General features: G+C 35.7%; 1 protein-coding gene across 1 annotated transcript in view; it reads left to right on the top strand.

Annotated features, from left to right (window-relative positions):
- Positions 1–27,888, top strand: part of PCDH15 (protocadherin related 15) — a 789,434-nt gene that overhangs the window by 599,845 nt on the left and 161,701 nt on the right. The window contains exons 19-21 of the mRNA XM_053663991.1: positions 3,414–3,719; positions 7,821–8,045; positions 15,679–15,795. Of these exons, the coding sequence (XP_053519966.1) occupies positions 3,414–3,719; positions 7,821–8,045; positions 15,679–15,795 (648 nt within the window). The remainder of the gene's footprint in view (positions 1–3,413; positions 3,720–7,820; positions 8,046–15,678; positions 15,796–27,888) is intronic.

The raw sequence follows: 27,888 nt of genomic DNA, 5'->3' as shown, positions 1-27,888 counted from the left end.
GTTGTGTGAGGAAGCACGGCGTCTCCACCTATGCCTCCATCTTGGTGAAGTTGTACCAAGGTTTTTTGATCCAGACATTTACTGATGGGCACTTTGGTTGTTTCAAGCACTAGGCTATTATAAATAGTGCTCCTATGAACATTGGCTTGCTTAGGTTGTTTTGAACTGGTGATTCAGAATTCTTAGAGTATAATCCCAGCAGTGGGATCATAGGATTAAAATGCAATTCTATCTTTAGTGTTTTGAGGAAATTCCATACTGTTTTCCACAGTGGCTGCACCAGTCTGCCTTCCCACCAACAATGTACTAGGGTTCCCTTTTCTCTACAACCTTGTCAACACTTATTATTTGTTGATTTATTAAGGATGACCATTCTGACCAATGTAAAGTTGTATCTCATTGTGGTTTTAATTTGCAACTCCCTAATAGCTAGTGATGCTGAGCATTTTTTCATGTGCTTCTGTATGTACTCTTTGGAGAAGTGTCTGTTTAGGTCCTTTGCCCAGTTTTTTTTTTGTTGGATTGTTTGGCTTCCTGGTGTGTAGTCATGAGAGTTCTTTATATAGTCTGGGGTATAATTGTCAAATATATTTTTCCATATGGCTGGTTCTCTTTTCATTTTGTTGATGTTTTCTTTAGCAGTGCAGAAGTGTTTGAACTTGGTGTAGTCCCATTTGTTTATTCTTTCCTTTGTATCCTTTTCTGTGGGAATTATCTGAAATTTTCATGCCTATGTTTTCCTCTTAAACTTTAATGGTGTCATGACTTATATTTAAGTCTTTTATCCATCTTGAGTTTATTTTGGTGGGTGATGTTAAGTTGGTGGTCTAGTTTCATTTTTTGGGGTGTACTTGTCCAGATCTCCCAACACCATTCATTGAAGAGGCTATTTTTACTCCATGTTATGATCCTGCCACTTTTGTCAAATATTAATTGACCATATGGACATGGTTTTATTTCTGGGCTCGCTAATCTGTTCCATTGGTCTATGTGTCTGTTCTTATGCCTGGACCAGACTGTTTTGATTACAGTGGCCTATTAATATACTTTGATATCAGGTATTGTGATCTTTCCTACTTTGTTCTTCTGTCTCAAAATTACTGAGGCTATTTGGGGTAGTTAATGGTTCCATATAAATTTTTGAAATGTTTGTTCTATATCTGTGAAAAATGTCATTGACGTTTAGGTAGGGATTGTGTTGAATCTGTAGATTGCTTTGAGCAGTATGAACATTTTAATGATGAATTCTTCCAATACATGAACATGGTATACACTTCCACTTATTTTGTGTCTTCCTTAATTTATTTCTTCAATGTCCTGCAGTTTTCTGAGTACAGGTATGTTACCTCCTTGGTTAAGTTTATTCCTAAGTATTTCATTTTTCTTGTTACTATAGTAAATGATTTTTTTTAAATTTCTTTTTTCTGATATTTCAGTGTTGATGTACAAAAACACCTTTGAATTCTGAACGTGGACTTTGTATCCTGCCATTTTCCCAAATTCATTTATTAAGTCTAGTAGTTTTATCTGAGGACTCTATAGGGTCTTCTATGTACGCTACAATTTAAATTACTGATTACATAAGTGATTGATTTTTGTGACCATAAGAATTCCCATGGGCAGAAAAAGTTATTGGAACTTTCAAGAGTGTTGATATTATGAAATAAGACCTATTTATACTACTGGATTATATATATATACATATATATATATATTTCTGGTTACTTAAGCTGTGATTTTAGACAAAAAGATAATAGTTTCTGTGTGTGTGTGTGTGTGTCTTGAGGGGACGAGTATTGTGGATATTAAGTGATTATTGTGTCCTTGGCTCATAATTCAGCCAAGTACCTTATCTTCCTTAGCAACATTTTGAGGCATAACTATGTAACCTTTTATGGCTGCTTAAATTTCCTTCAGTTTCTCTAAAGAAAAATAATATAGAACTATTTAACACAAAACACACAGTATGGTATAGAGGTCATAATTTATATCATGATTAAGGTTTAGTAAGATCTTAACATTCTATGAGAAGGATATTCTCTCAAATTTTTGGATGAGGACTCCGGCCCACAGTGTCCACGTTATTATGAATGAAATGAGACATTCACATGGACTACCCAGTCCAGTGGAGGAAAAGGGACAGCATGGCTTTTCTTTCAAGGGGAGCAAAAGCTACCACCCTTGCCAGACCAGCCTTTATTGGGTTTCTCAGCACATTACATGATGGTCCTCATTTCCTATGCACAGGTTGCTTTAGGTGGTTACCTTTTACAGAAAACAAAGGAGAAGATGCTGGTAATCACATCACAGAAGAGGGATATTTGCAAATGAAAAGGGAAGAGTGGTTGAACCGGTTATACTGGCCCATGGTAGGTTTAGAATGGTTTTTAGGAAGTTATTTTGCAGTAAATGTTTGCCACAAATTCAGGTGAGGGGGTTTTCAGCAAAAAAAGCAAGACTCAGAGTGACCTAGGAACATAGCAGGCCTGATTCCTCACAGGAGAACCTATCTGTGAGCTGGGCCCATGCCATGCAAAATGGTCTCCTACAATTTTCCACATTTCATTTGATGTGAAGTGATTGATATATCCTAAAATTTTCAGTTACTATATTATTATTATTACATCCATAATTTGCAATTATCATTTTGAGATTTTACTGTAATGTTACAGAGCCTGCTGTATGTGCTTCATCATTACCATACTTTTACTCTGACTTGGGTTTTGGAGCAGATTTAGTTCTAAATTTCACTTTCATTAGTTTTACAAATATTTATTAAGTGGTTTAACATACGAAGCATTGTGCTAAAAAATAGATCACTGAGATACTCATTTCTTGTGTGATGCTAAGAAGATAATTAAATTCCTTAAGTCACAATTTTCTCATTAGTAAAATGGAACCAATTTTATTTATTTATAAGAACATTGTGAGGATTAAATGATTATACACACACACACACACACATACATATAATTCCTAAGCATACATATGAAAATTAATATAAAAAGTACTTGAATTTAAACAAATCTATAGAACCTTAAGTTTCAGTAGGTTATTTTAGAATTTAAATCTATTAAACAAATTATAATATTAAAAAAATTTGGTACTTTTGTAATGAGAGTTTTTTGTAGCAATATTGTTATTGCTAATGATACTATCAATTTATATTATGCTAATTTTCAATGAAGAATATTAATTAAACTATGCTATATTTCTTTTCATGTTCTAGGCTTTTGCATTACATCATCATTATCTTTTTAATATTCTCCCTAGAGAAAAAGAGTATTCAGTTAGAAACACACCATGATTCATTAAATATTCTCTTTCAGAAGGGAAACATAACAACATGTAATGTGAAAAAGGCTTAATAAAATGTATTATGTGATTTTTTTTTTGTTTTTAATTTCACTTAGGCAACTGATCCTGATGCTGGAATAAATGGCCAAGTGTACTACAGTTTGGGCAACTTTAATAATCTTTTCCGAATCACATCCAATGGGAGTATTTACACAACAGTGAAGCTTAACAGGGAAGTCAGGGACTACTATGAACTTGTGGTTGTGGCAACTGATGGAGCGGTACACCCTCGTCATTCAACGCTAACACTGGCCATCAGAGTTTTGGACATTGATGATAATAGCCCTGTGTTCACCAATTCAACATATACTGTTGTCGTTGAAGAGAATCTGCCAGCTGGGACCTCCTTCCTTCAAATAGAGGTGTGTGGAAGAAGCATAAATTTCATGAATCCCACATAATGAGATTAGCTGTTAAGATAGGGTAGACAGATTTAAGAAATCAAAAAAAACAAAAAACAAAAAAACACCCAGTTAAATTAATATAAGTATCTTTCAAATATTGCATTTTAAAAATCTAACAACTCTACATTTAGGGATCTACCAAAAATTAAAGGGTGAAAGGTTTCATTTGTAAAAATTAAATAACACATCTAAATAATTTTTTCCATATTAAAAATAATAATACTCCATACTTACAGTAGCAATGGACAATACAATAGTCTATAAAAAGTCAGTAATTCCCACTTTTACTTCTAAAATGCTCAGTATTAATACTTTTATGTTCATTCTGTCACATTTATCTTTGTGCTCAGGCAAATGTTAAATGTATGCATATGTAAATATGCATATATATGTTTATGTATACATACACACATGTAGAAAGTTTTCCTATACTTCACAAAAATAGGGTATTGCTATATATGTACTATTTGGGGTTTTATTTTAGGTTTTTTAATAAATAACTGACATTCTTCTACAACTCTAACTCCTTTTTTTCATTAGTGCCTTCATACCCATGAATAAATGAATAAAGTCTCCTTTATTCATTTCTCAATTGTGCTGTTACCAGAAACTCTTCATATTCTGATTCAGAAGTTTAAGATGGACCAGAAATTTCCATTTTTAGCAACTACCCCTTTACTTCTGGCACAGGTGATACATGAAGTATATTTTGAACAAAAAATTTTCTAGCCCTTTCTTGACCTGCAATCCAGAACATAAATTCTGTTGGCATGGATTTAAATTCTGTTGGCATGGATTCTTTCATAATTAAACTCAATAAATATTTTGACTCTAAACAGCAATACATATGAAAAATGTGACATAAGCTGACCAGGAAGAGGGCCATTATTTCCTTATTTATTCTTCTATTTATCTCACTTATTCATTCATCAGCAAGCATATTTTCTCAATGCTTGTTTTATATCAACTCCTATACTAGACTTTCAGGATTCAAACATGAAAAGGATAGATTTGCTGCCTTTATGGAGTTTTTGGTCTGATGTAGTAAATGGGTAAATAAACTGGTGATTAAACTAGAGGTTCACAATGGGAGGGGCCTAGGAGATCAAGGGTGGGGCTCTTAACCTAATCTTTAGATCAAAGAGGATGTTTCCTGGAGAAAGTTGCTTTCTGAAGGGTGACCTGAAGAGGAAGAGTCCTTCAAGCAAAGAGGAAGAAAGACTTTTTGTGGTTGTTTTTTAAAATTATTTTATTGTTGTTCAAGTACAGTTATTTGAATTTACCCCCACCACCACTCTCCCTTCATTCAAGCCATCCCCACCTCCCTCCTCTGCTTCCACCCCACGTTGGTTTTGTCCATGTGTCCTTTATAGTTGCTCCTGAAATCCCTTCACCCTCTTCCCCCATTATCCCCTCCCATCTCCTCTCTGGTTACTGTCAGATTGTTCTTAATTTCAATGTCTCTGGTTATATTTTGCTTGCTTGTTTGTTTTATTGATTAGGTTCCACTTAAAGGTGAGATCATGTGGTATTTGTCCCTCCCTGCCTGACTCATTTCACTTAGCATAATGCTCTCCACTTCTATCCATGCTGTTGCAAAGGGTAGGGGCTCCTTCTTTTGTTTTTTTTCCTGCTGAGTCATAAGAAAGAAAGACTTTCTAAGGCAGTGCAAAGAATTCGCTCAAAATCCTGGAAGGGAGGAGTGAATTAGGGATGAAAAGGCTGGAAAATATGTTGGTCCTTTTCACCATGTTAAAGAGAAGGGAGATGATTTAAAATGGAGTGAAAAACAAGAAAGATTTTATTATTTTTAATAGTAAAATCTGTGCTTTAGCATTATCTTTCTCATTATTTTGTTGGTAACTGATTAAAGGGACCCAAGACTGGACATTCACATAGAAGGTACTGCATCGGTGCTGCACAGTCTAACCAGCCCTCATCTTCCCAGTGCCATTCTTGCTCCATCCATTTCCTCTCCCAGGGTTGCCTTTGCCAGCCTGTGCTACTGAATGAAATAGTCACCCTACAAAAGGTTCTTAAAAACCTATCCTTTCAGCTAAAAGATATCAGTCCAAATCCTAAAGACTTTTAAGTAATATATCAGTTTTTCCCTTTGATTTGGGTATTTGAATCTTATTTCACAGTAACCTGGAGGGCAGAAACTATGTCTTGATTCATCTTGTTCATCTTTGTAGTGCCTCACAATAATAACTATTCAATAAATATTAGGTAAATGAAAGGGGTTATAATAAAGTGATCTCTATGAATGTATTATAAGATACTTGTGAGATGAAATTATTATTTGCATTTTTTCAGTTTTCTTATAGTGCTTTGATAATCTATTATGTTTATGGAAATCATTCAACATATTTATCTTTATTTAAAATAGTGCTTTTTTATTGTTTGAATGTTTTTTTATGTAAAAGCACTTACAAGAGTTTAAGAGCAGAGAAAAAAAGGTTTGTTAAAATGATAGTAAAATGAAATAAACATATGCCAACATATACACACAGTCGCTTTTTATGCAGCTTTTCCGAAATGAGTCTAAAATGCTCTTTACATGAAATGTTGATCCAACAATAAGCCATTATTAGTGATCATTCTCATACCTAATACTCTTATTGATTGACCTCAATATACCTTGAAGCTGAGAAGTTTGATCATACTTGTGCAGTATACCAGTGGCCAGAAAACCGTAACTAAATCTGGCATGCTGTCTTTTTTTCTAATTACTTTTTATTGTATTTGTTCTGTTACCCTTTATCCCCACATACCCTCTTGCACTTCTACCTACACCCTTCCTCAATTTCTATTGTTTTAAGTCATTCCGTTTGTAGTACTTTGTTACAGCTGCCCAAGTAAACCAACACCAGCCCTGACACCCCATGTCATTTAATGTCCTGCTTCCGAGTGAGCGCAACTGAAAAGGGGGAGAGGTACTGAGCATAAGCAGTCACCCTCAAACACTGCCTTTCCACGGTGTTCAGTGCGGGGTGGAGCAGAGCCCGAAGACTAGGAATAAGCATCTTTTTGACTAGTTAAGGAGGCAGGGCTGAGTTTGGGGTGTTCTGAGTCCCCCCAAATCCATTCATATACTATAGTGTCCTTCCACTTGTCCGAGTCATGAATTTTCCTGACCCACTGATATAAGATTGTTTCTTCTGCCTCCTTCCCCACCCACTTGCCACCTTTCTTTTTATTGGTTATTTAAAAAGTAAACCCTGCTGTGAAGAGATCATTTGGTTTCAGTGGCAGGATAACTCAGAGTAATCAGTGTTTAGTCCTCATCTGTGCTTTATTCCAATGATCCGCCTCCTCATCAGATAATGTAAGGAAGCCAGAATGGTGCTTGAAATCGGAGAATCTGTAAGATACAAACAGCTCTATTAGTAGAACTTAGTTTGACTTCAACTAAACATTTAATTCATATAAACCCATAATCTGATTCTTAAGACAAAAAGAATACACTATAGATGATTTTTCAAAACCACGCATCTGCTCTTTCTACCTACTCAAACCATCTCTACCAGCATCCTATATGTATATTTCTGTATTCTTCTTTTATTCCTCTTTTTTTATCGTTGTTCAAGTGCAATTGTCTCCATTTTCCTGCCACCACTTACCCCACCCCACCCACTCCCACCTCCCACCTCCCTCCTTCCATCCTTCCCCTGCTTTGGCTTTGCCCACGGGTCCTTTATACATGTTCCTTGATGACCCTTCCCGAGGTTCTATGATCAGCAGGAAATAATGATCATTTATGACCATATGTATTTCTTTACTGTGGTATGATTCTTTTACTTGGTAGTTTTTCAGGTAAAGTAAATTTAGCAATAAGATCTACAAAACAAAATCTCATGTCACTAGCTATATTTCTCTCTCTCTTTCCTCCCTCTCCAGAAAATGACTTAACAAAAGTGCTTTTCTCTGAAACGTGACTTTGGGTCGTCATTAAACACTTGCCGTCATAAGCACTGATACATGACATTCATCTGTCCTTCTTTCCTCTTTTGTGGTAATGCCACTGATGTAAGTATTCTTTTGCTTAACTTGTTGCAGGCCACAGATGTTGACCTTGGAGCAAACGTGTCTTATCGAATAAGAAGCCCAGAAGTGAAACATATATTTGCACTACACCCATTTACAGGAGTACTCTCCCTTTTAAGGAGTTTGGACTATGAGTCATTTCCACCCCAAGAAGCAAGCATCACTTTCATAGTGGAGGCCTTTGATATTTATGGGACAATGCCACCTGGTATTGCGACTGTCACAGTGATCGTAAAGGTAAGGGGTACAGATCACCTCTGGTTGCCTACTTTGCACTCTCTACGTGTAGCTTCTGTTTTTCATACTATGACTATAGTATTTAGTGTAACAACTTCTTATAAAACAGTGGTACCAGACCCAGAACACAGACTTTGAAATGTGAAATATTTAAATATATCATTTAGCTATAAATGATAAATAGAAAGGAAACACTAAAAATTAATTGAAACGCTGTGGCTGCCTGAGCCTGCCATTAGCTCTGTGATTTCAACAAATTCCCAATATCTTCAACATTCACTATCCCCCAAGTTCCACAGCAGCAGAGATAGTAACTTTACCCAATTCCCTCAAGTAAAAAAATATATATATAAAAATTAAATGACTCAGTGATTGAGTGCTAAGCCTCAAGAATAATTTAGTTTAGTTTAGTTTGGAAGCCGAGATTCTAGAATGAAATATGCTTTGGGATCACATGAAATTGCATTATATTATGGTTCAACCATTTCAAGTTCTGTAATCTTGGGGCCTTTCTTGACCTCCCTCAGTCTATTATCTCATCCATTAAAATACCCTGTGCCATACCATTTTATCAGTCAAATCTTCTTGGTCAATAACTTCTATCAGAAGTTATTCCTGATTTATTATACATTTAAACCAAATCTTATTCAATATTTAATTGTAGGTATTTTCAATGCCACTTCTCTCAAGTGACATAGCATAAATATATTTACAGAATATTTTCCCAAATGTAGATTGACCGTTGCTTTCTTTTCTCCTGAGCACTCAGGGTAAGATTATCACAGAGAGCTCTAAAACTCTATTGTGTGCTATCATACCTGTTTGTGTTCAAGAGAAATGGAATAGAGTTTTCATTCTTCCACATAGATAGATCTTCCATAAGCTCACAAGTTTCCTGCTATTGGTCTGTTTACTTGCAGTACTGACAGGCTGCTTTGCCAATAACATAATCGCATGGTATCTGCTAAGAGATATTTCTACTCAAAACAGTCACCACGGGGAAAGCATCTGGAAGATTTCTCTTCAAAAATTTAAAGAAATATAATTTCTTTTATAAAGAAGAATAAAAGAAATATCAAGTACTCTAGTCCATCAAGCTAAGTTAAAATTGAACTAATCATGGGGAAATTGGAGTAATATTTGGAAGTAAAAATATTTTTACAATAGAAAGAAAATGAGAATTATACGACAATACCTGCCAAGAGCTTTCTTGATGCCACATTTTAAGGGCCCAAAACAAAATCAATAATGATGATGAAATATGTTTTTATTGAAAAAAATTGTAGAACATTGATAAAAACAAAGCCTGTTTCATTGTACATTGATTGAATATCTAGAATAGTTGAATCAGAGATATAGAAAATTAGATCATATGAATGAATCTCTAGGAAATAAACATAAAACTCTAAACAGTTTAAAACATAAAATTCAGAGAAAAATCCGACACTACACACCGATTTCTAACGTACAACAGAAAATGCACAGAAATAGAGGTCGGTTTTCTATAGTAAGTCAAAAGCTGAATACAAGCCAGAGAAATTGAAATATATTAATAGATAAACAATACTTACCAACAATAAAAGGAGTGTAAAGGGCTTGCTCAAGATAAAAATGATAACAAGTAATTTTGCTGATTGAGATTTTAGACAGAATGCCTACATAGGAGCAGAAAGAAGAGTGAGGAAAACACTTCCCTGGAGGAAGGAGACAGGGGTGCATCCTGGTTTTGTTTGCCTGGCACAGTGGGTACAGGTGTGGGAGTGGGCAGAACTAGGCGGAGGGATCTGAGATGGAAAACTGTCAATAAGGGCCAAGGTTGTTGGGATGTACAGTGAGCCTTGAAGATGATGCTAGCACTTTCATCTTTCAAAGGGATTTCGTCCTCCAGGTAGAAAGAAATCTTTCCAGGCCCATAGAATATAGAGAATAGGCTTTTCTAGCTTTTCTAGATAGGAACTCACTGTCCAGTCCAGGTGCCACTTACCAAACCATGGACACCAGGCAGTTGCTGATGTGCCACTGGAACTCCATGGTGACAGGATTAAAAATGTGTTAAAAATGTGAACACATCAGGGAGGGCATCATGGGCTGAGTTATGTAGCTTCTTAAAGTATCTGCACATTCTGCTGTTCTAGAGTTTCACAACCAAGATGTGGCATATTACCTCTGAAGAACCAAAGCGGAGGAAATGAATAAAAATGTATATGCTCAGAGATTTTATCTTTTCACCCTTCAGTGATTATCACAGTTTCCCCTCATGCCAAGGCAAATGGCATGCAGGCTGGCTACTGTCACTAGTTTCCAAAATCGAACTGCCTCCTAATAGGGACAACAGATGCTGATAAGCCTTGTTGGTGCTAGTTACTGCTAAGCACCGCCATTATTTCCCAATCCCACCATTGCTGTAGCTGATATCTTCACCCTGATGAATTGGCTGCCGTATTTGGGAGGTACACTTGATATACTGGAATCTTCAATATATTCTCTGTAAAACTTTAGTTCACGAAAGTCATGCAATATTCCAAGTAGCAGTAGTTTGTGCCTTTAATAGCTCAGTATCTTCAGGGTCTCTGTGGATATATTTCATAGAGCATCGGCTCAGCAATATGGTAATGGGTGTTTCAGACACAAAGAATTTCAGTAGACAGTGGATTTGAGGAACACTGAGCTACACAAAAGTAAACAGATCTCTACATGGTAGACCTTCATATAGGAGCTTTAATATGCTAATGCACATTGTGAATCTCGAGAAGATTCTTGAAAATAAAATGTAATTTCCCAAAATTGATCAAGGGACTCTTCTTGTTTGTAAAGTTTCTCATAGGATAATTTTTTAAAATTCATTTTAGAAAAAAAGTTATTAGGTTTTATGAAATAACTATTTCTAGGCTTGAATAGACTGTTTTAAGAGTACAAATACAACTATAGCAACTATCTTTTTTTTTTTTTTTTACCAAAAAAAGCTTATGGATAATTATAAAAATTCTCTTCAGGGAAATGCAATGTTCAGAAGCTCACTAGATTGCCAAGTTAACAGTATGGTAACTAGTTGGAAGAATTTTTTAAATGTAAAATATTATTGGAAAGAGATATTTTAGAAGATATATATGGAGATTTTAAATGAAAATCCTACTCGTCCTACATAATTTTCTGATGACGTTGCCGGTTCTCTTTCTCCTTATCTGTGCAGATCCCCAGAATTAAACCATAGCTCTATCCTTTACTGCTGGATGAGCAATCTAATCTCTAAGTTTGGGGGGGTTTTTTATTTGTAAAGTAGGAGTAATAGTAATAATAGCTAACATATTTTTGGCAAAATAATTGAGATGATAATTTAAAACGTCTAGCATATGCCTGATAACCAACCAAGTAAAAAAATCAACCATACACAGTGCACACACACACGTCTCTGTTAATGCACCTCTGGGAAAGTCTAAAATAGGGTGGTGATATTGTTTGAATCTGATCATTGATTTGAGCTCAGAATATATACTCATTGTCCTACTTGGCCAAAATGGCAAGGCTTAGAAAAATTCCAAAAATGTATCAACTCCTTTTCCTCCACATCACTGTTGTAATACTGGGGATCTAGAAGGGAGTGGAATTACATATTAAATCGCCAGGCTTGTCAACAGTGCACAGTGTTACCCTCCTCTCATTTTAATTGTCAATTTGGGAAGACTATTTTATGTGGCAGAATTCATGAGTGATGGGACAGTTGCTCAGATAACAGAAGTGCATCCTATGTTAAATAAAATCAGTTAAACTTCTTACAGTACACTCTCATCATATCCTTGTATTTCTTTTATGACATCCATCGCATTTGACATTATTTATTTAATTTTTGCTTCCCACACTAACTGTAACCTTGCTACCAGCAGGCAGTCTGCCTTTCTTGGTGGTAACCACATCCCCAGCACCAAAAGTGCCGCCTAATGCCCACAGTGGGAACCCCATCAATATTTGTGATACTGGGAGCCATACTGTATATTTTCCATTTGTGACAAAGGGTAACTTGAATTACACTACATAGATATACTGCCCCCGAAAGAATTCAGAATAGCTTAAACTCAGAAATAAAAACAACACTAAAAACAAATCTATACAACTAAAAAGAAAGATTCCAGGATAAGTTTTCATTTAAAAAAAGTTGGTATAAATATATGATTTGTGTTTGAGACCCATGCAAAACAGAAAAAAAAAATTTATTTGTCTGGATATGGCCCCTCTTTTAACCCTATATTCAAAATCAGGAAAGAAAGAAGTCAGAAAAGTCAAGGAGAAAAACCAAGAGGGAGAATAAAACAGCAGAAGGCAGATAGTTATATGAGACCCAGCAGAGGGTCAGATAGTGGGAAACAGAACTAGTAACAAGCAACGGAGAAATCAGCTCTGTAGTCTGCTAGGGAAGACTAGGCATCAGCCCCGTAAGTCTTAAGGGATTTTGGAGGGCAGGGCAGCCAAACAGCTCTACATGGGCAGTGCTAACACTAGACAGTATTGCGGTAGTAATGGAAGTCATTTTTGTGTGACAGTTTAAGACTGGGGCTGGCATTTCTATATTTCCATTATTTTTTTAAAAGATGATCAGAATATAACCAGTTATTTCTATCAGTAAAAGTCTTTTATTCAGAACAGTTTTTACCCATGATTTAAGAAAATTATTTTTAAAAAATTGCCACCTTTTTCTCTTTATGTCTTATGAAGAAACTGTTATTAATTTCTAATCTCACCTGCAAATTCTATTTTCTTGGTAGTCTCATAAAAAAGTTTTCTTAAATATACTTTCTAATATGCCAAAATAGAAATTATTTTTATGATTGCTTTAGCCTCTAGTTTAGAATAATAAATAAATGAAACATATTTTTTCCCCTCCTACCTAGCTGTACCTTTAGGTATGGTTTTACCTGGGACCAAATTGTAAGTTTACTAGTACAACATTTTTTTTTAAAGAGCATTGTGGTGTTCTAGTTGAGAACTATGGTAACATTCAGAATAGGCTTCAGAAACATGAAAACTAGTTATTGTTCAGACGGACAAAACTGTAACAACAGAAAGCAAATTATTAAGAGTCTTAGTAATAAAATGGGTAACAGGTGTACAGAAAAGGAAATGTTTCTATTTGCTAATACTACCCTCTAGTGGAGTAATGGGCAATAGAAGGTGGCTTGGTTTTTGAGATCGAAGCTTATCCTTAATTTAATGCATAATAGAGCATTTGTACAGAAACAGGCCATGTGTCCATTTTTTTTCTGACGTCTCTGGAGCATAAATATGCCCAACTATTGATGATGGTCATTCGGATTACATTTCAATAAACTTTATAATTTGACATAATGCATTATGTAAGAACTATAAGCAACTGGCTGTACATCTTAGCTACAATAAAAGATCGTAGCCCTGAAATGTATACAATGTACCACAAGAAGTACTGTTATAATACTTGTACTGATTTATTCTACATCCTGTCAATGGCAAGCAAATAAGTTAGAGATACAGTGTTTTAATGGTCTTCAGTTATTTAGAGCCTTAGATTTGCATCTAATCAGTTTGTAAGGCCAGGTTATGAAATGGTCATTTTGTATTCAGTTAGAAGGCAAATCTAATGAATACTTTTTCAAGAGAAATGGGACCCTGTTTTCAGCACTGTTAGCAGCTGTACTGACATAATTGTAAAATATCCTATTTTTCCTGAAAAATTAAATTATCCAGAAGATACCTTGTAACATTAGGGTTTTCAGCATCCCCTGGGAGGCCAGAGAAGAAAATTCATAAGAACGCATTGAGTTTATATGACTTTGGGAATCTGTATACAGAACATTTACAATGCTCAGCTCCTTCTTTTGTAAACTCCAGAAGTTAAGATTTAGAGGTACAATACGATTTCCACCTTTTTAATGACAAGATTCATTAATGAAGGTAATTGGCATTCTTGAAAAGAGCGGGAAATGGCATGCATGCACACATTTTATATACAGTATTTACTCCACACCCTGAAACCTCAAGGTCAACACCTTATACTGTCCTCCTTATGGAGAGCCCCTGCTTCCTGAGTTTGTCTGCTTGTTCAGATTCTAAAGCTCATAATTTACAAAAAAAAAAAAAAAACCCTCTTCTTTGTTTTATGGAAGAGTGTTAATGTTATATGTCAAAATGGAGAAAATTTGTACGTACGTTTTATTTTTCAGTTTTGCTTACAGTTCAAGACCTCCTATTTCTTACTGGAATCCACAGGTTTCTTCATATTCGCAATTCAGAAGTCAGCTGTATGGTGAACATAAAACAAACTCTATTTGATTGTAAGAGATAATTACCCTGACCTCTTATCAGAGAGGTTTATAGTCAGTTAATTAGTGTGTTCCCAATTTACATTGTACAAGGAACTTGTCGTATCAGAGCAAATATCAAAAACGATGTAGAATAGTCTTCTTCTTTTGTTTTTAATGACGAGTGAGAAGCAGATGACCTGGAGAGTAAGGTAATTAACAGATGGAGCTTTGGGCGAAAATGTGTTTGATCCAAATTACCCAAAACAATGCAAGGCGTAATGATTATGTTAGAATAAATACGTGTAAGAAATTTAAATCAACCAAGGTCATCAGTGTTGCTTTTTGAGAAAAAAATAATATGCAATTCTCTATAAAATGCTTGAGTGAAAAAAAAAATGATCTTGTTCTCTGGGGACCAGATATGTCAGTTTAGCTCTGCCAGATAAGTAATTTACTTCAGGTCAACTAAGCTACTAGTAGAATCAGTGTCTTTGCCGGCTTTAAAGCACTAATGTGAAATGAGGACAGGGGCATCTTTTCCTGAGAAACCATATATACCCCCAGTGACTAGCATGAGGTCATAAAAATAGGAGGAACTTGGTAAATATTTATTTAATGAGTGATACTATGTAAATAAAAAGGCGCTTATATCACTGAATTGTGAACATTAAAGAAGATGCATATAAATACTTTGAAAAAATTTTAAGTACATAATTGTTTTCTGTGTATAAAAGCATCTATCTAATCCTATTTGTCATTATCGTAGTGCGCTATAAGGAAAACATTCTTTCATCATTTTACAGTTGTAAAAGTGTAAGATGGCATCAAAAGATATTTCACATTTTGCATTTGAAATGTTTTAATCATACCATTATGCTAAGTATATAAAGGCTTTGAAGTTACAACAGAAACATTAGAGAGCTTCTGAAAAAAGTAACAACAAAACAAACATAAAAGCACCATCTTCTACACGTATCTCATTGAATGGCTTTTTTTTTTTGTACAATTGGTTCCTACTTATTTCCAAAGTTCATTTGTACATCATTCCAACAAGAGTCTTTAGAGAAAATTTCAAGCATTACTCCAGTCTCTAAAAGGAGTATTTTGGGGGGTGGTGGGAGTTGGGGTGATGGATTATTTACTCCAGTGGAATGGCCTTTGGTTGATACCATGCACATTAATAACATGCAGAACCTCTGACAATGTACCGAGTGCCATTCAGAAGTGAAAGCAGTGGAATTGAGAGGATGGAAGGCTGACAGTGGCAAATGGGTTGCATGATATAAAGAGATGGAGCCAGTCAAGTAACCACACACCTAACCCAGTTTCAACTCAAGCACTAAACTCTTTATTGTGTTTTACAGGATATGAATGATTATCCTCCAGTGTTCAGTAAACGTGTCTACAAAGGGATAGTGGCTCCAGATGCTGTCAAGGGTACACCCATCACAAGCGTTTATGCTGAAGATGCAGACCCTCCTGTAAGTGGAAGACATTGATTAATACTGTGAACTGTAGTGAGACAACCTTTAACGCTCATAACTGAATGACCCAGGTCCTAAGGCATCATATGTGGTTTGTATGTTTCACTCTGTTCACTCATTCATTTTTGTATTCCTGCCCATTGCATCCACAGGTACAGAACTTATTTCCCATGGTTATTATTGAGCTTAGATAGTTAGGGATATGCTTTTTGTTTCACTGGAATTGGAATTTTACTATTTACCAGTTTATCAAGTACTAATGATAATATATATGAAAAGAATTATCCAAATTTGGAACCAATATCATTTGGATTCTTTATTTAGAATAATATAAGCTTGGTTTAGCCAGGATAGGTTTTATCTTACATATTTGTCATTTTATTCATATATGGCTATTTTGTCATCAAACTCTAAATCAACATGACATAATACTTATATTGAATGTAATAAACTAAAATCTTAATATTGCTTTTACAACATATTTAATAAATTATTTTATTATCTAGGATATTACTTCTTTATGATATCCATATTGCCTTTCATGACTGAGAGGTTTTAATTAAAATATTATTATAGCAGAAGTGAGTCAAATTTTTCTTAATGTTATTATCTTAATGATTAAAATAACATAGAAGTAATAGTATCTACATAAAAATGCTTTCTATAAATAACGAGTGCTTTATATATATTAATTACATATTCTCATAATAACTAAATTCTGGAGATTTTTTTTTTTTACTTGAAGTGAGCTCTCACTGTACATTAGTGGCTAACATAACAAAAACTAATGATATTAAATAAACTATGTTAGAAAAGTGAGAAAATAGAAAATGAATGGAATATTATAAATGATTTAAAAGTTTTTCATATTACTAACATAAACAATATTGATATAATGCTATTTACTTAATAAAAGGTGAATAGCATTTATACCAATTTCCAGCTTCAATTATGACAAGTTACATAAAGTTTTTTTGTAATGAAATGTCTTGAAAATAATAATGTTAACACTCAAGCAGTGACCTTTTACTCAAGTATCTCCTTTCTTTGAGTGTGTAAAATATCTTGGGCCTTGGCTGTTGTGGCTCAGTGGACTGAGTGCCAGCCTGCAAACCAAAGGATCATCTGTTCGATTCCTAGTCAGGGCACATGCCTGGGATGCAGGCCAGCTACCCAGTAGGGCTGCAAAGGCAACCACACATTGATGTTTCTCTCCCTTTCTTTCTCCCTCTCTTCTCCTCTTTCTAAAAATAAATAAATAAAATCTTTGAAACATTTATTGCATCTTGGGAAATATAATAGGCAAAATTTAATAGTCTTGAACACACTAATAGAGGTGGTGAATGTGAAATTGGTGCTTTGTCTGCCTTTTTAAGTGAACTGTTAGAGATAAAAAATACTTTGAAATTAGGAATATACATTCTGTTCTATTCAAGACATGCTTTGAACATTAATTCCATAATGATCATTGTGCAAACCAGCTTTTGCTGTCCAGAAACTGATACTAAACTTGTAGGTAAAGACTGATTCTAAACTTGTAGAAACTATATGCAATCCTTCACCACACTGTACCACACCACTCTGTACCAGTGTGCTGTACGAATGGCAGCAAACACAGCATCTCAGCATACTCAGATTTCAGAGAATTTTTTTTTCATTTCAAAAAAATAATTTTATTGATTATGCCATTACAGTTGTTCTATTTCCCCCTTCATTCCCCTCCACCCTGCACACTCCTCCCCCACCATTCCCCCCTTTAGTTTATGACCACGTGTCTCAAGTTCTTTAGATTCTATATTTCCATACTATTCTTGCCCTCCCCTTATCTATTTTCTATCTACTGTCTATGCTACATATTCTCTGTACTTTCTCCTCCTCCCACTCCCCTGTTGCTAACCCTCCATGTGATCTCCATTTCTATGGTTCTGCTCCTGATCTAGCTGTCCTCTTAATTTGCCTTTGTTTTAAGTGTGGTTGTTGATAACTGTGAGTTTGCTGTCCTTTCATTGTTCATCTTTTTTATCTTCTTTTTCTTAGGTAAGTCCTTTAACATTTCATATAATAAGGGCTTGGTGATGATGAACTCCTTGAATTTGGTCTTATCTGAGAAGCACTTTATCTGTCCTTCCATTCTAAATGAAAGCTTTGCTAGCTAGATCAATCTTGGTTGTAGGTCTTTGGATTTCATGACTTGGAATACTTCTTTCCAGCCCCTTCTTGCCTGTAAGGTCTCTTTTGAGAAATCTGCTGACAGTCTGATGGGAACCCCTTTGTAGGTGACTGTCCCCTTATCTCTTGCTGCTTCTAGAATTCTCTCCTTCATTTTAATCTTGGCTATTATAATGATGATGTGCCTTGGTGTGTTCCTTCTTGGGTCCAACTTCTTTGGGACTCTCTGAGCTTCCTGGAAGTCTATTTCCTTTGCCAGATTGGGGAAGTTCTCCTTTATTATTTGTTCAAATAAGTTTTCCACTTGTGGCTGTTCCTTTTCCCCTTCTGGTACCCCTATAATTTGGATGTTGGAGCGTTTAAAGATGTCCCGAAGGTTCCTAAGCCTCTCCTCATTTTTTTAAATTTTTGTTTCTTCATATTTTTCTGTTTGGTCATTTTTTTTCCTCCTTCTGGTCCACTCCTTTGATTTGAGTCCCAGTTTCCTTTCCATTACTATTGGTTTCCTGTGTATTTTCATTCATTTCAATTAGTTTAGCTTCCATATGTTCCTCTAATTTGTGGCTAAAATCAACCAGTCTGTGAGCATCCTGATCACCAGTGTTTTGAACTGTGCATCTGAAAGTTTTGCTATTTCTTCATTGCTTAGATTTATTGGCTCTGGGGCTGTGAGTTGTTCTTGAGCCATGTTTTGATCTCTTCATGCCTGTTAAGTATGAGGAGCGGACCCTTAGTTGTTCACTGGGGGGAGGGGGGACCACCCGGGTGACTGGTTTGTGACACTGTGTGTGAGGGCGTGGTCAGAGAGAGGCCACCCAGGTCTCTGGTTTATGAAGCTGTATGTGGGGGTGGGGTTAGAGAGGGACAATGGTGGTCCCCTCTGCCTCTTTCTGCCACTGGGGCCTGCACGGTCCGTCGCACCGCTAGCTCCTTCACCGGTTTATCTGCGTGCTAATGTGTGACTTCGATCAGCCCTCAGTGGGTCCACCACCTTGTGCCCTCAGTGGGTCTGCCCACTTCTCCACACCTGGGATCCGCCCACGGCTGCTGGCACACCTGGGTCATGTGCCCGGGTTGGTCTGGTGGATCTTTCTTGCCTGACCCCGCTCTGCTGCTGGCTCTGCCCCTCTTGCTGGTTTGGCTGAAGGGTTCGTTGTTGTCAGACTTCCATGTAGTTCAATTTTCTGTGGTTTGGCTGCATTTTTGTTGCTAAAACTTTGTTGTTTTTAAACCTAGTTTTGCTAGAAGGTGCAGTGCTTCCACCTACGCCTCTATCTTGGCCGATTTCAGAGAATTTTTATTAGTGTAGAATTTAAGATAATATTAAATGTCATTAATGATGAAAGACTAAAAGTAAGCCTGCTGGTCACCAATGTGGAACAGACCTCAAAGTGTTAGTATGGGTGGCAACACCCTGACTTCACCTTTGGCACCTGTGACCTTGGCACCTGGTTTTACATTCAGATCACTGTACCAATGTGAGAGAAGTTGTCCTAGTCCATAGTCTATTCTAAAAAGCTATGCTACTTATTTAGAGAAAAGACCTTGTTATTATACACTGCCTCTCTTTTATGGAAATTCACTAGACTCAAATCCCATATTTCTTTGGAAGAAGTTCTTAGGTTTGCATTCCCAATAGTTTTGAAATGTAATATCCAATAGTGGCTTTTAATAGATAAACGTGGATGCCAGGCATTCGGTTGAAACACTGAGCATGACTTACTTCAGTTTGTGAATATGTATGATATCAGACTCAAATTTTTAAAGGTTTTATTCATTTATTTTTAGAGAGAGGGAAAGGGAAAGAGAAAGAGAGGGAAAGAAACATCAATGCCTATCATGTCCTTCACCAGGGACCTGGCCTGCAACTCAGGCAGGTGCCCTGACTTGGAATAGGACTGTCAGCCCTTTGGTTCACAGGCCAGCACTCAATCCACTGAGCCACACCACCTTGGGCCAGATTCAGTTTTAAATCTCCAAACATTAGTAATCTTTTGATATAACTAATATCCTGCCCTGAATTCTCCAATTATTGCTGTAAATTGGGTCCCTTAAATGAATTGTCTTTATCCATTTTGGCTGCACCTACATCAATTTGAAATAAAAGCTCAATTCCATGAAAAATTTCAGAAAACAAACATTAAGTAATTTTCAAAATGATTGATTTTTACTTTTATTATTTTATGTCGGTGCTATAAATATAGACTAAGTATTTATCAGACGAGCTTGCCAAGTGTTTTATACTCTATTCTTATTATAAGCATTTATAAACATTTATGAATTACAATGAGATAGTTTCAATTCCATAGGGACCTTTCAGGACCCTACATTAGTTCCCCTACTAGGGGCTATAAGTATCTATAGTGACACTATGTTAACTTACTGGCCTCTCTCCAAACTAGAAAGTAATGTCCTTAAAGGCAGGAGTCAAAACTTATTTCAGTTTATATTGCCATATTTAATTCTATGCTTGGTACTTAGTAGTCCATTAGAAAACATTTGTTGATTAATTGAATAAATGAATAAGTTAACAGTTATTTTTATGCTCTTCAGAAGTAACCAATTGCCAGTTTGGAAATTTAGTTTTGTAACCCTGAGAAAATGTCTCAGTCTGTAAGCCTCAGTTTGGCCATTCGAGGGCTGTGAGAATTAAGTGGAATGAGGCATGTATCACGCTCAGTGCAGCTTCTACAGCCTCTGATAGGTATGGTTACAATTCAGCAAAAATCATTTCATTTCTTGAGTTTGGCCATGTCTTTTTTTCAAGTCATCTTTTTTATCTTTTAGGTGAAGTAAAAACTACCCATTTTAAACTACAAAATAGCAACAACAAAATCTTTTGAAGTAGCAGTAGAGAAACCGTGTAAGGTCTTAAAGCCAGAGAGCGCATTGTTGCTGAATATAAATTAAGAATTATAAAGTGCATGTTGAGCAGAAGTGCTCTAGAGGGAGAAAAAAGTCTTCAAGGGATATATATCCCCCCCCCACTGAATTAAAGTCCATTAAGACTTTTATTTTCTGGTTTCCTTTTGTTGTGACAGCATTCACACTATGTGGTTCACTGGAGATATGAATAGTGAATGACTAATTATTTTAGTTATTAAATATTGCTAACATTTTTCATCTTATCACCAGGGGCATCTCACTCCAAACTTTCACAAAACACAAACTGCAAGTGTAATTTCTATTTGCATGTATTTATTCTTTCTGAAGTACCCATGATACAAAAGTTCTCTTTGTGGGCCATGTGAATGCCTGACAGAACACTGTCCTCTGTGAGAATGTGGACATGGGACAATTGGAATAAATAAATTAGGTTTATGTTGTGCTCATTTTCAGGAAAATATGAGGTACCCACAAAGGATTGCCTTTTCATTTTTGTATCATTCTTTTCATTTTATAAAGGTTAGGAATTCATAAGATTCTTCTTTAAAGTAAAACAGTAATTGAGACATGTTTAATACTAGCAATTTAGACAAAGTCTTTTTATTTGCATATATTGGTATAAGAATTATTTAGAGATTGAAGACTTCTTTTTTCAAGTTTTGATATTGACTTATAAAATAAATTTCTTCCATAAAAAGTGATCTTGTAAGTTCTCAATAGTAATTGACTTAAAAACCAGTAAGTATTCTCACTGTACTTTTTTTTGAGTATTTGTATAAAAAGGACCATTCCAAGTGTGAGGTTTTTTTTTTTCCTCTAGAGATTTTGAAAGCTACAGTAGTCATTCAGAGTTCAGACAAGCTACCTGCAGAATTGTATTTGAAGTGTTTTCACAGGTGGCTTTAATACCCTTCTCCACCATTCAAGGGCACTTTTGTTATCTCTGGGGAGTAAAAAAGATGGTCAGTTTTGGGGTTTTTTTTGTGATATATACCTTGGGTTTTATTAAATATAATGTCATCACCAAACAATGCCACATAATTATGATGATGTTCTAAAAATGCTTAAACATTCAAGTTCGTATTCTGTTGCAGTCTACTAGCAGAGGCATGACAGTATCATGAGACCAACGGTGAATTGTCTTTATCTACGATTTACTCCCTGCTTTGTATGCAGTAGTTAAAACTATACAGAACATGGCTGGTGTAGCTCAGTGGACTGAGTGCGGGCTGTGAACCGAAAGGTGACCAGTTCAATTCCCAGTCAGGGCACATGCCTTGGTTATGGGCCAGGTTCCCAGTGGGGGCCATGTGAGAGTCAACCACACATTGATATTTCTCTCCCTCTATTCCCCTCTTTCTAAAAGTAAATACAATCTTCTTTAAAAGTTTATAAAAGAAATAAATCTATAGAAAGCTAAGAATAAGATTGTATTTTTAAATCCAGGTAAGTTGTACTTTATCATTTCCACATGATATCTCCATAGTCTATTTTTCTTCACTCACCACATACTGACTCATATTGTTATGCTATATTGATTTAGGATATTGCCAGCAGTGTTGCAAGAACTCTGGTTTTAAAGATCAGTGCCTACAAACCACATTTCCTGACCCAGGATCATATAGGGGAATGTACACAGCTCAGGGAGGATTTTTTTCCCTCACATCAAAGCTGTTAAGGAAATAATCAAGAACTATTTCCATGATGCATGTCAGCTTGTGAAAACTGGGAAGATATAACCCCAGCTTTAGTCCCTTTGGTCTCAGATATTTAACTTGAAAGCACACCATGAAAGAGTTGGGACTTGATCTTTAAAATTACAATGAGTTATAATTAGATTTGAAAGTGTAAATGAGCACAAAAGGGAAGGTTTTGTGAGAATGTCTCTACATGACTAGTGTCAAGAAAAGGTTTCGTAAGTGTTTTACGAATCTGTGTTATTTTCTTCCCTTTCTGTAGCTGGGAGCTTTCTTTCAAGAACAATTACATTGTTAACATTACTTTAAATCAATATTAGATTTAACTGCTTGTGATATGAAGGTTGCTCACCTAATTAAGAAACCACCATTCCTATCAAAATAATGGCTAATGGCTTAAATAATGTCCTTTACTTTGAATTTTTTACCAGGGAAAATGTGAACAGAGCCTTTGAAAGAGTAGGTTGGTTCCTCATGAGTTGATTTTTGGCCTCAACACCCTCAAAGCCATGCCATGGTAACCCTTGGTCGTATTGTCATCCACGGTACACTCATTCCATTTCCTAAAGGGTAGCATTACTCAGGTGGTAGACTTCAACCAAACATGGGCCTGGAGCAATATTGACACCTCAGAACACTTACTGAATGAATAAGTCAACCAGAAAGCATTTATGAAGAAGGATATAATAAGAGAGAAACAGATATAGCCAGGATGTTGTGATTGAAAGGTGCCAAGAAATGAGTGCACCCCTGTGTGGTCTGAACCTGCTCTTGATGGGAACGGAATTTTTCAAATGTAGGGGGATTCATTTAAGTGTTGGTAGAAGAGACTGGCATAAAGAAATGTATCCAAAAATTGCAGAGTCAAAATATTCATCATACGTTCATGACTTTGTATATTATTTGACCTATGCCCAATTCAATAAATGTTAGCTATTGAAAAGAATACATTAAAGTTGTTTTAGCCTGTTACTGGAAATGTGGCAGATATGGTTTTATAAACCACGTTTTATTATCCAGAAAATAGGAGCTCACTAATGACTTATAAACAGGGCAGAGGCAAAAATCAAAGCCATATATTAAAGCAATTAATTTCCTGTGATATGCAGTCCTCATTGGATTAGATAATAAATGAAACCAGGTGGTGAGTTAGCAGCTATAGCCTTCCTTTAAGTATGAAAGTGATAAGGAGGAAATGGAAGAATAGTGATTGGTCCAGAGACTGAAGATCACAAGCAGAATAGAAGTATAGTCAGAAGTGTTTCAAGACATTCTAGCTGGAGTAAAAAGATATTTGTAATTTTTATTGATAAATATGATAGATAAAAAAGAAAGCAGTATTTTAAGGAGAAAATGAGATTAAATTAGAACAAATTCAGTTAAATATGATTTCAAAATATCTAAGTGCAGTCATTCATAGAATGATAGAAATTGTTTGACTCCCTTCCTGAACATGGAGACTGAGAGAACTAAGTCATAACATAGCTAGTGAAGGAATAATATTCTCCAGATCTATCCAGGAACCAGAGTACCAGACTGGCAGGAAGCTATCTCTTGCCCAGAGTTATAGTTTCATCAAACGAAGGATTATATAGCACTAAATGAGGCTGGAGGCAGAGGGCAGGTTGGGGCTAACATTCCTTTGCATAGATCAACAACACCATGAGGAAGACCTGAGGAGATCTGGCCAATCTGTACCATATGGGGCAGTGAAGAAGGAACTGGGACTTCAAACAATCACTATGACAATTTTGTCTTTACCTGTCCTTGACTGAACCAGAGCTGAATGTTCTGTATTCATGTTTCTCTAAGACTAGACTACGATCTACTATAGCTAAATGCTGTAGCTTGTCTGGCCTCACACCTGTCTTTTCTACCCAGCCTTCTGCCTCTATTCGCTCCCCAACTCCAAGCCATCTTTACCATTGAGTCAAGGAAACTCAGAGCATTCAGGAAAATTTTAGTGTCAGGAGTATTATCAGTTATATTACAGACTGTCTATCACATCAGATTTCCATGCAGCTGTGATCATTATTGAGTTGAAGTATCTTATGAATTTCCAGCACAGCAGGATTTTCTGAACATAAAGCAACAAGATTGAAATGTAAGAACCTTATACTCAGTAAAAGTAGTAAGAAAAATAAAATAAAACCATCGCATAAAGTTAAAAAAAACAAAAAGCAAAATACTCACAATAGAATCAACTACCCAAATGTTTAGAGTAAACCATACAAAAATATCACCAGTTCGTTATGAAAATATTTACATTTTTATGCATGGGCCTTTGAGGCAGCTGGGTGGCTGGTCTTGGTTTCAGGTGAAGGTTGAGTTCATGTACATTCTGCATGCCTCCTTCCTCAGGAATCCATGACTGAGCCATCCTGCTTTTCACAGAGTGAAGGACAGGATCACATGCAAAATGTGTGATCACAGTCCCTCACATCCCGTTGACCAAAGCAAGTCACATGGCCAAGCCCAAAATCACTGGGGTAGATGGATATTTGCTAAACAAAATGCAATGTACCACGACAGTCTAGTTGAACATACTCTTTAAATATGTTAAATGCTTGCCTTTGCTGGAATTCTGTCAGAGTGTGTTTCTGAGAATGGACAGTTCACCGCTGACAGCCTTCCAACAAAACCAGCTATCAGGAGGCTGATGAGCAGCAGCCATGGGTATGAGGGCACCTGATCTGAAGTTTTCAATCTGAGACCTAAAAAAAAATTTTTGCCTTTAATGGAAGGAGGAGGACATTATATTAAGCAGGAATGAGATGTGAGAATAGACTGACATAATCAAATGAGATGCAAATAAGCCTTCTCTGGCCAGGTAGTTAGTGTCATATCAATATGCCTGGTTGCAGGTTCAATCTCAGGTGAAAGCACATACAAAGCAAGCAATTAATGGATCAAAAGGGAAATGACAAACCGGTGTTTCTCTGTCCCTCTGTCCCTCTCTCCCTATTCCTTTCTCTTTCTAAAATCAATAAATGTAAAAAGGGAGTAAATATACCTGGCAGATCCATTGATGTAAATGTCTCATAAACTATGGATAATACTTAACTTACATCTCTGTACCTGTAGTCCAAACAAAGCAAGAATCCCCCAATATTTATTTATTATAATATATGAATCCGATATTATTTAAAGGCATTGCATTAATTTGTTAAGGATTAAATTGTCATGTTTCCAGGCCTTAGAATTTTAAACATAAAAAGGTAGAAATTAATAAAAACCAATTGAGTAACTAAAAATGACAAACTGTGAAAATCTCTAAGAAGTAAATTTTTAGGGTGCTCTTAAACCAGATAAGAGGGAGCCTGACTTTGTAAGGCAAATCAAGGATGGTTCTGGAGGAAAGATTCAGAGCTGAGGTCTAAAAGATAAATAAATAGATGTTTCCAAGGCAAAGCGGCGTGACAGAAGAACTAGGCTCTAAATTAAGAAGAAAAATAAGTTTCAAAAACCAAAGGAGGTGATTTTGTGAGGAGGCCGGAGAGGCAAACCTGAGTCAGGTGGTGCTGAGCCTGTTGGCCATGAAGATAGTGTCAAGATGTTTTGTTTCATCCTAAAAAAAAGGGACCATTTTAAGAGGAAAGATAGGGCCACTAATTATTAGCTCTAGATCAAGTTCATTTTTATTTTAAACTGCCTTGGTTCCGTAAGTTGATTTTTGGTGGAGGAAGTTAAATGCATGCCCACTGTTACCTTATAAATTTTTTAAATGTATCTAAATGAAGAAAATTTGAAAGAAGTGCATTGTTATTTGGTATCTTATGTTTACCTTTTAAAACATTTCCTAAAAGAGCTTGTGGTACATATTCTTGAGGCAATTATTTCTTATGATCTTTAGTAGCCATGTTAATACATTATCTGTAGAAACTGAATTATACTGTCCAGGCATTATATTAAGTCAGTGATATATGGCATAAGGAACTTGTCTATGAGAGGATCAACTCACTGTGCTCTCAAAACATACCAGTCACTTCAAGTGTTCAAAAGCAGGGTGGGGAGAAGGAAAAAGAGGAGCACACAGTCTTCTCAGTGGTGCCATGGAGAATTTGACCTGCCTTTTTCCTAGTTTCTTTTAAAGATACCTTAGCATCCAGTTAAATCCACTAAAAAAGTTACTGAGTCATTATGAGTGAAAAAAATAAAAAATCAGACTACTTTATAGTACTCCCTGATGCTAAATCATATTTGGGAGATTTTGTAAATTACACTGTTACAAAATAAATCAGATTAGTTGCTTTCAAAGACATTAAGAAAAAGGATTTTGGAAACCATGTCAGAGAAAAAAAAATCTTTGTGTATTTGAAAACAAATTACTTAATGTTTGTGTGTAATGATAATAATAGCCTTAGTATTTCCTGACATAATGTGATTGCCATTGTTATGAAGAAAATTATGTGGATCTGAATAATTTCTTGGTAATTATGTATTTAAGAAAAATGACTAAATCAAAATATCCCGATATTAGTCATTTACTATTTTGATCCACATAGACTCATTGAAATTCCCTGTGTTTGCAAGCTTAGAACATCTTTCATACGCATCTGAAATTACCTACTGTAGTAATTAATTACATTCTCACCGTCATTAAATCAAAACATACTATGTTTGACACACTGTAAGAATGAAAATCAAAAGTCAAAATGTACTGAGTAATAATGAAAATATTCTAAATCTCAAGATGATACTGTCTTGATATAAATTTATATTTATTCAGCTATGTTCATTATGCCCACATTGTTATTGCATAGGAACATATTACTTTCGATAAGTACCACCATGGCAGGACTTCTTGTCTCTCACAGTCCCATTGTCTAGAAAGATTGCCAGGCTCAGAGTGCCAGTATATCACTAATATTACTATGTGCGTACAAAATAAGTGACCATTCCAGTAGTATTGCCTCATACTAATATTTATGGAGTTGTACACATGTCAGATTTAGTAAATAAAAGGACATCACAAAGTTGAAATCATGCCTTTCACATTTTGGAAACAGCATCATATTTAAATAAGTCACATACTATTCCAATTGTATTTGGAAAGAAGCCTAATATATGAACAAACAAATTAATTAGTTCATTTAATAGATGTCATAAATCATGTCCTTCCTTGGGGCTATAAAATTTGGCAAACATCCCCAGAGTCCCATTTAGCTGGTGACTAATGTCACTAGTGTTGGTGTTTGCGTTTAACTAGAAAAAATGATATTGTACACATAATCCTTTAAGTTACATAAAGTAGTTATTTAACTTCTTTAAACCTTATTTCCACATAAGAATAATGAGACCATTTCACTGGATTGGTGGTTGCATTTAATGAAAAATG

This window comes from Artibeus jamaicensis, unplaced genomic scaffold (assembly GCF_021234435.1).
Source record: "Artibeus jamaicensis isolate MK-2021 breed Jamaican fruit bat unplaced genomic scaffold, CSHL_Jam_final contig_332, whole genome shotgun sequence".
Taxonomy (NCBI): Eukaryota; Metazoa; Chordata; class Mammalia; order Chiroptera; family Phyllostomidae; genus Artibeus; species Artibeus jamaicensis.
This window is presented reverse-complemented; position numbering and strand designations above follow the sequence as displayed.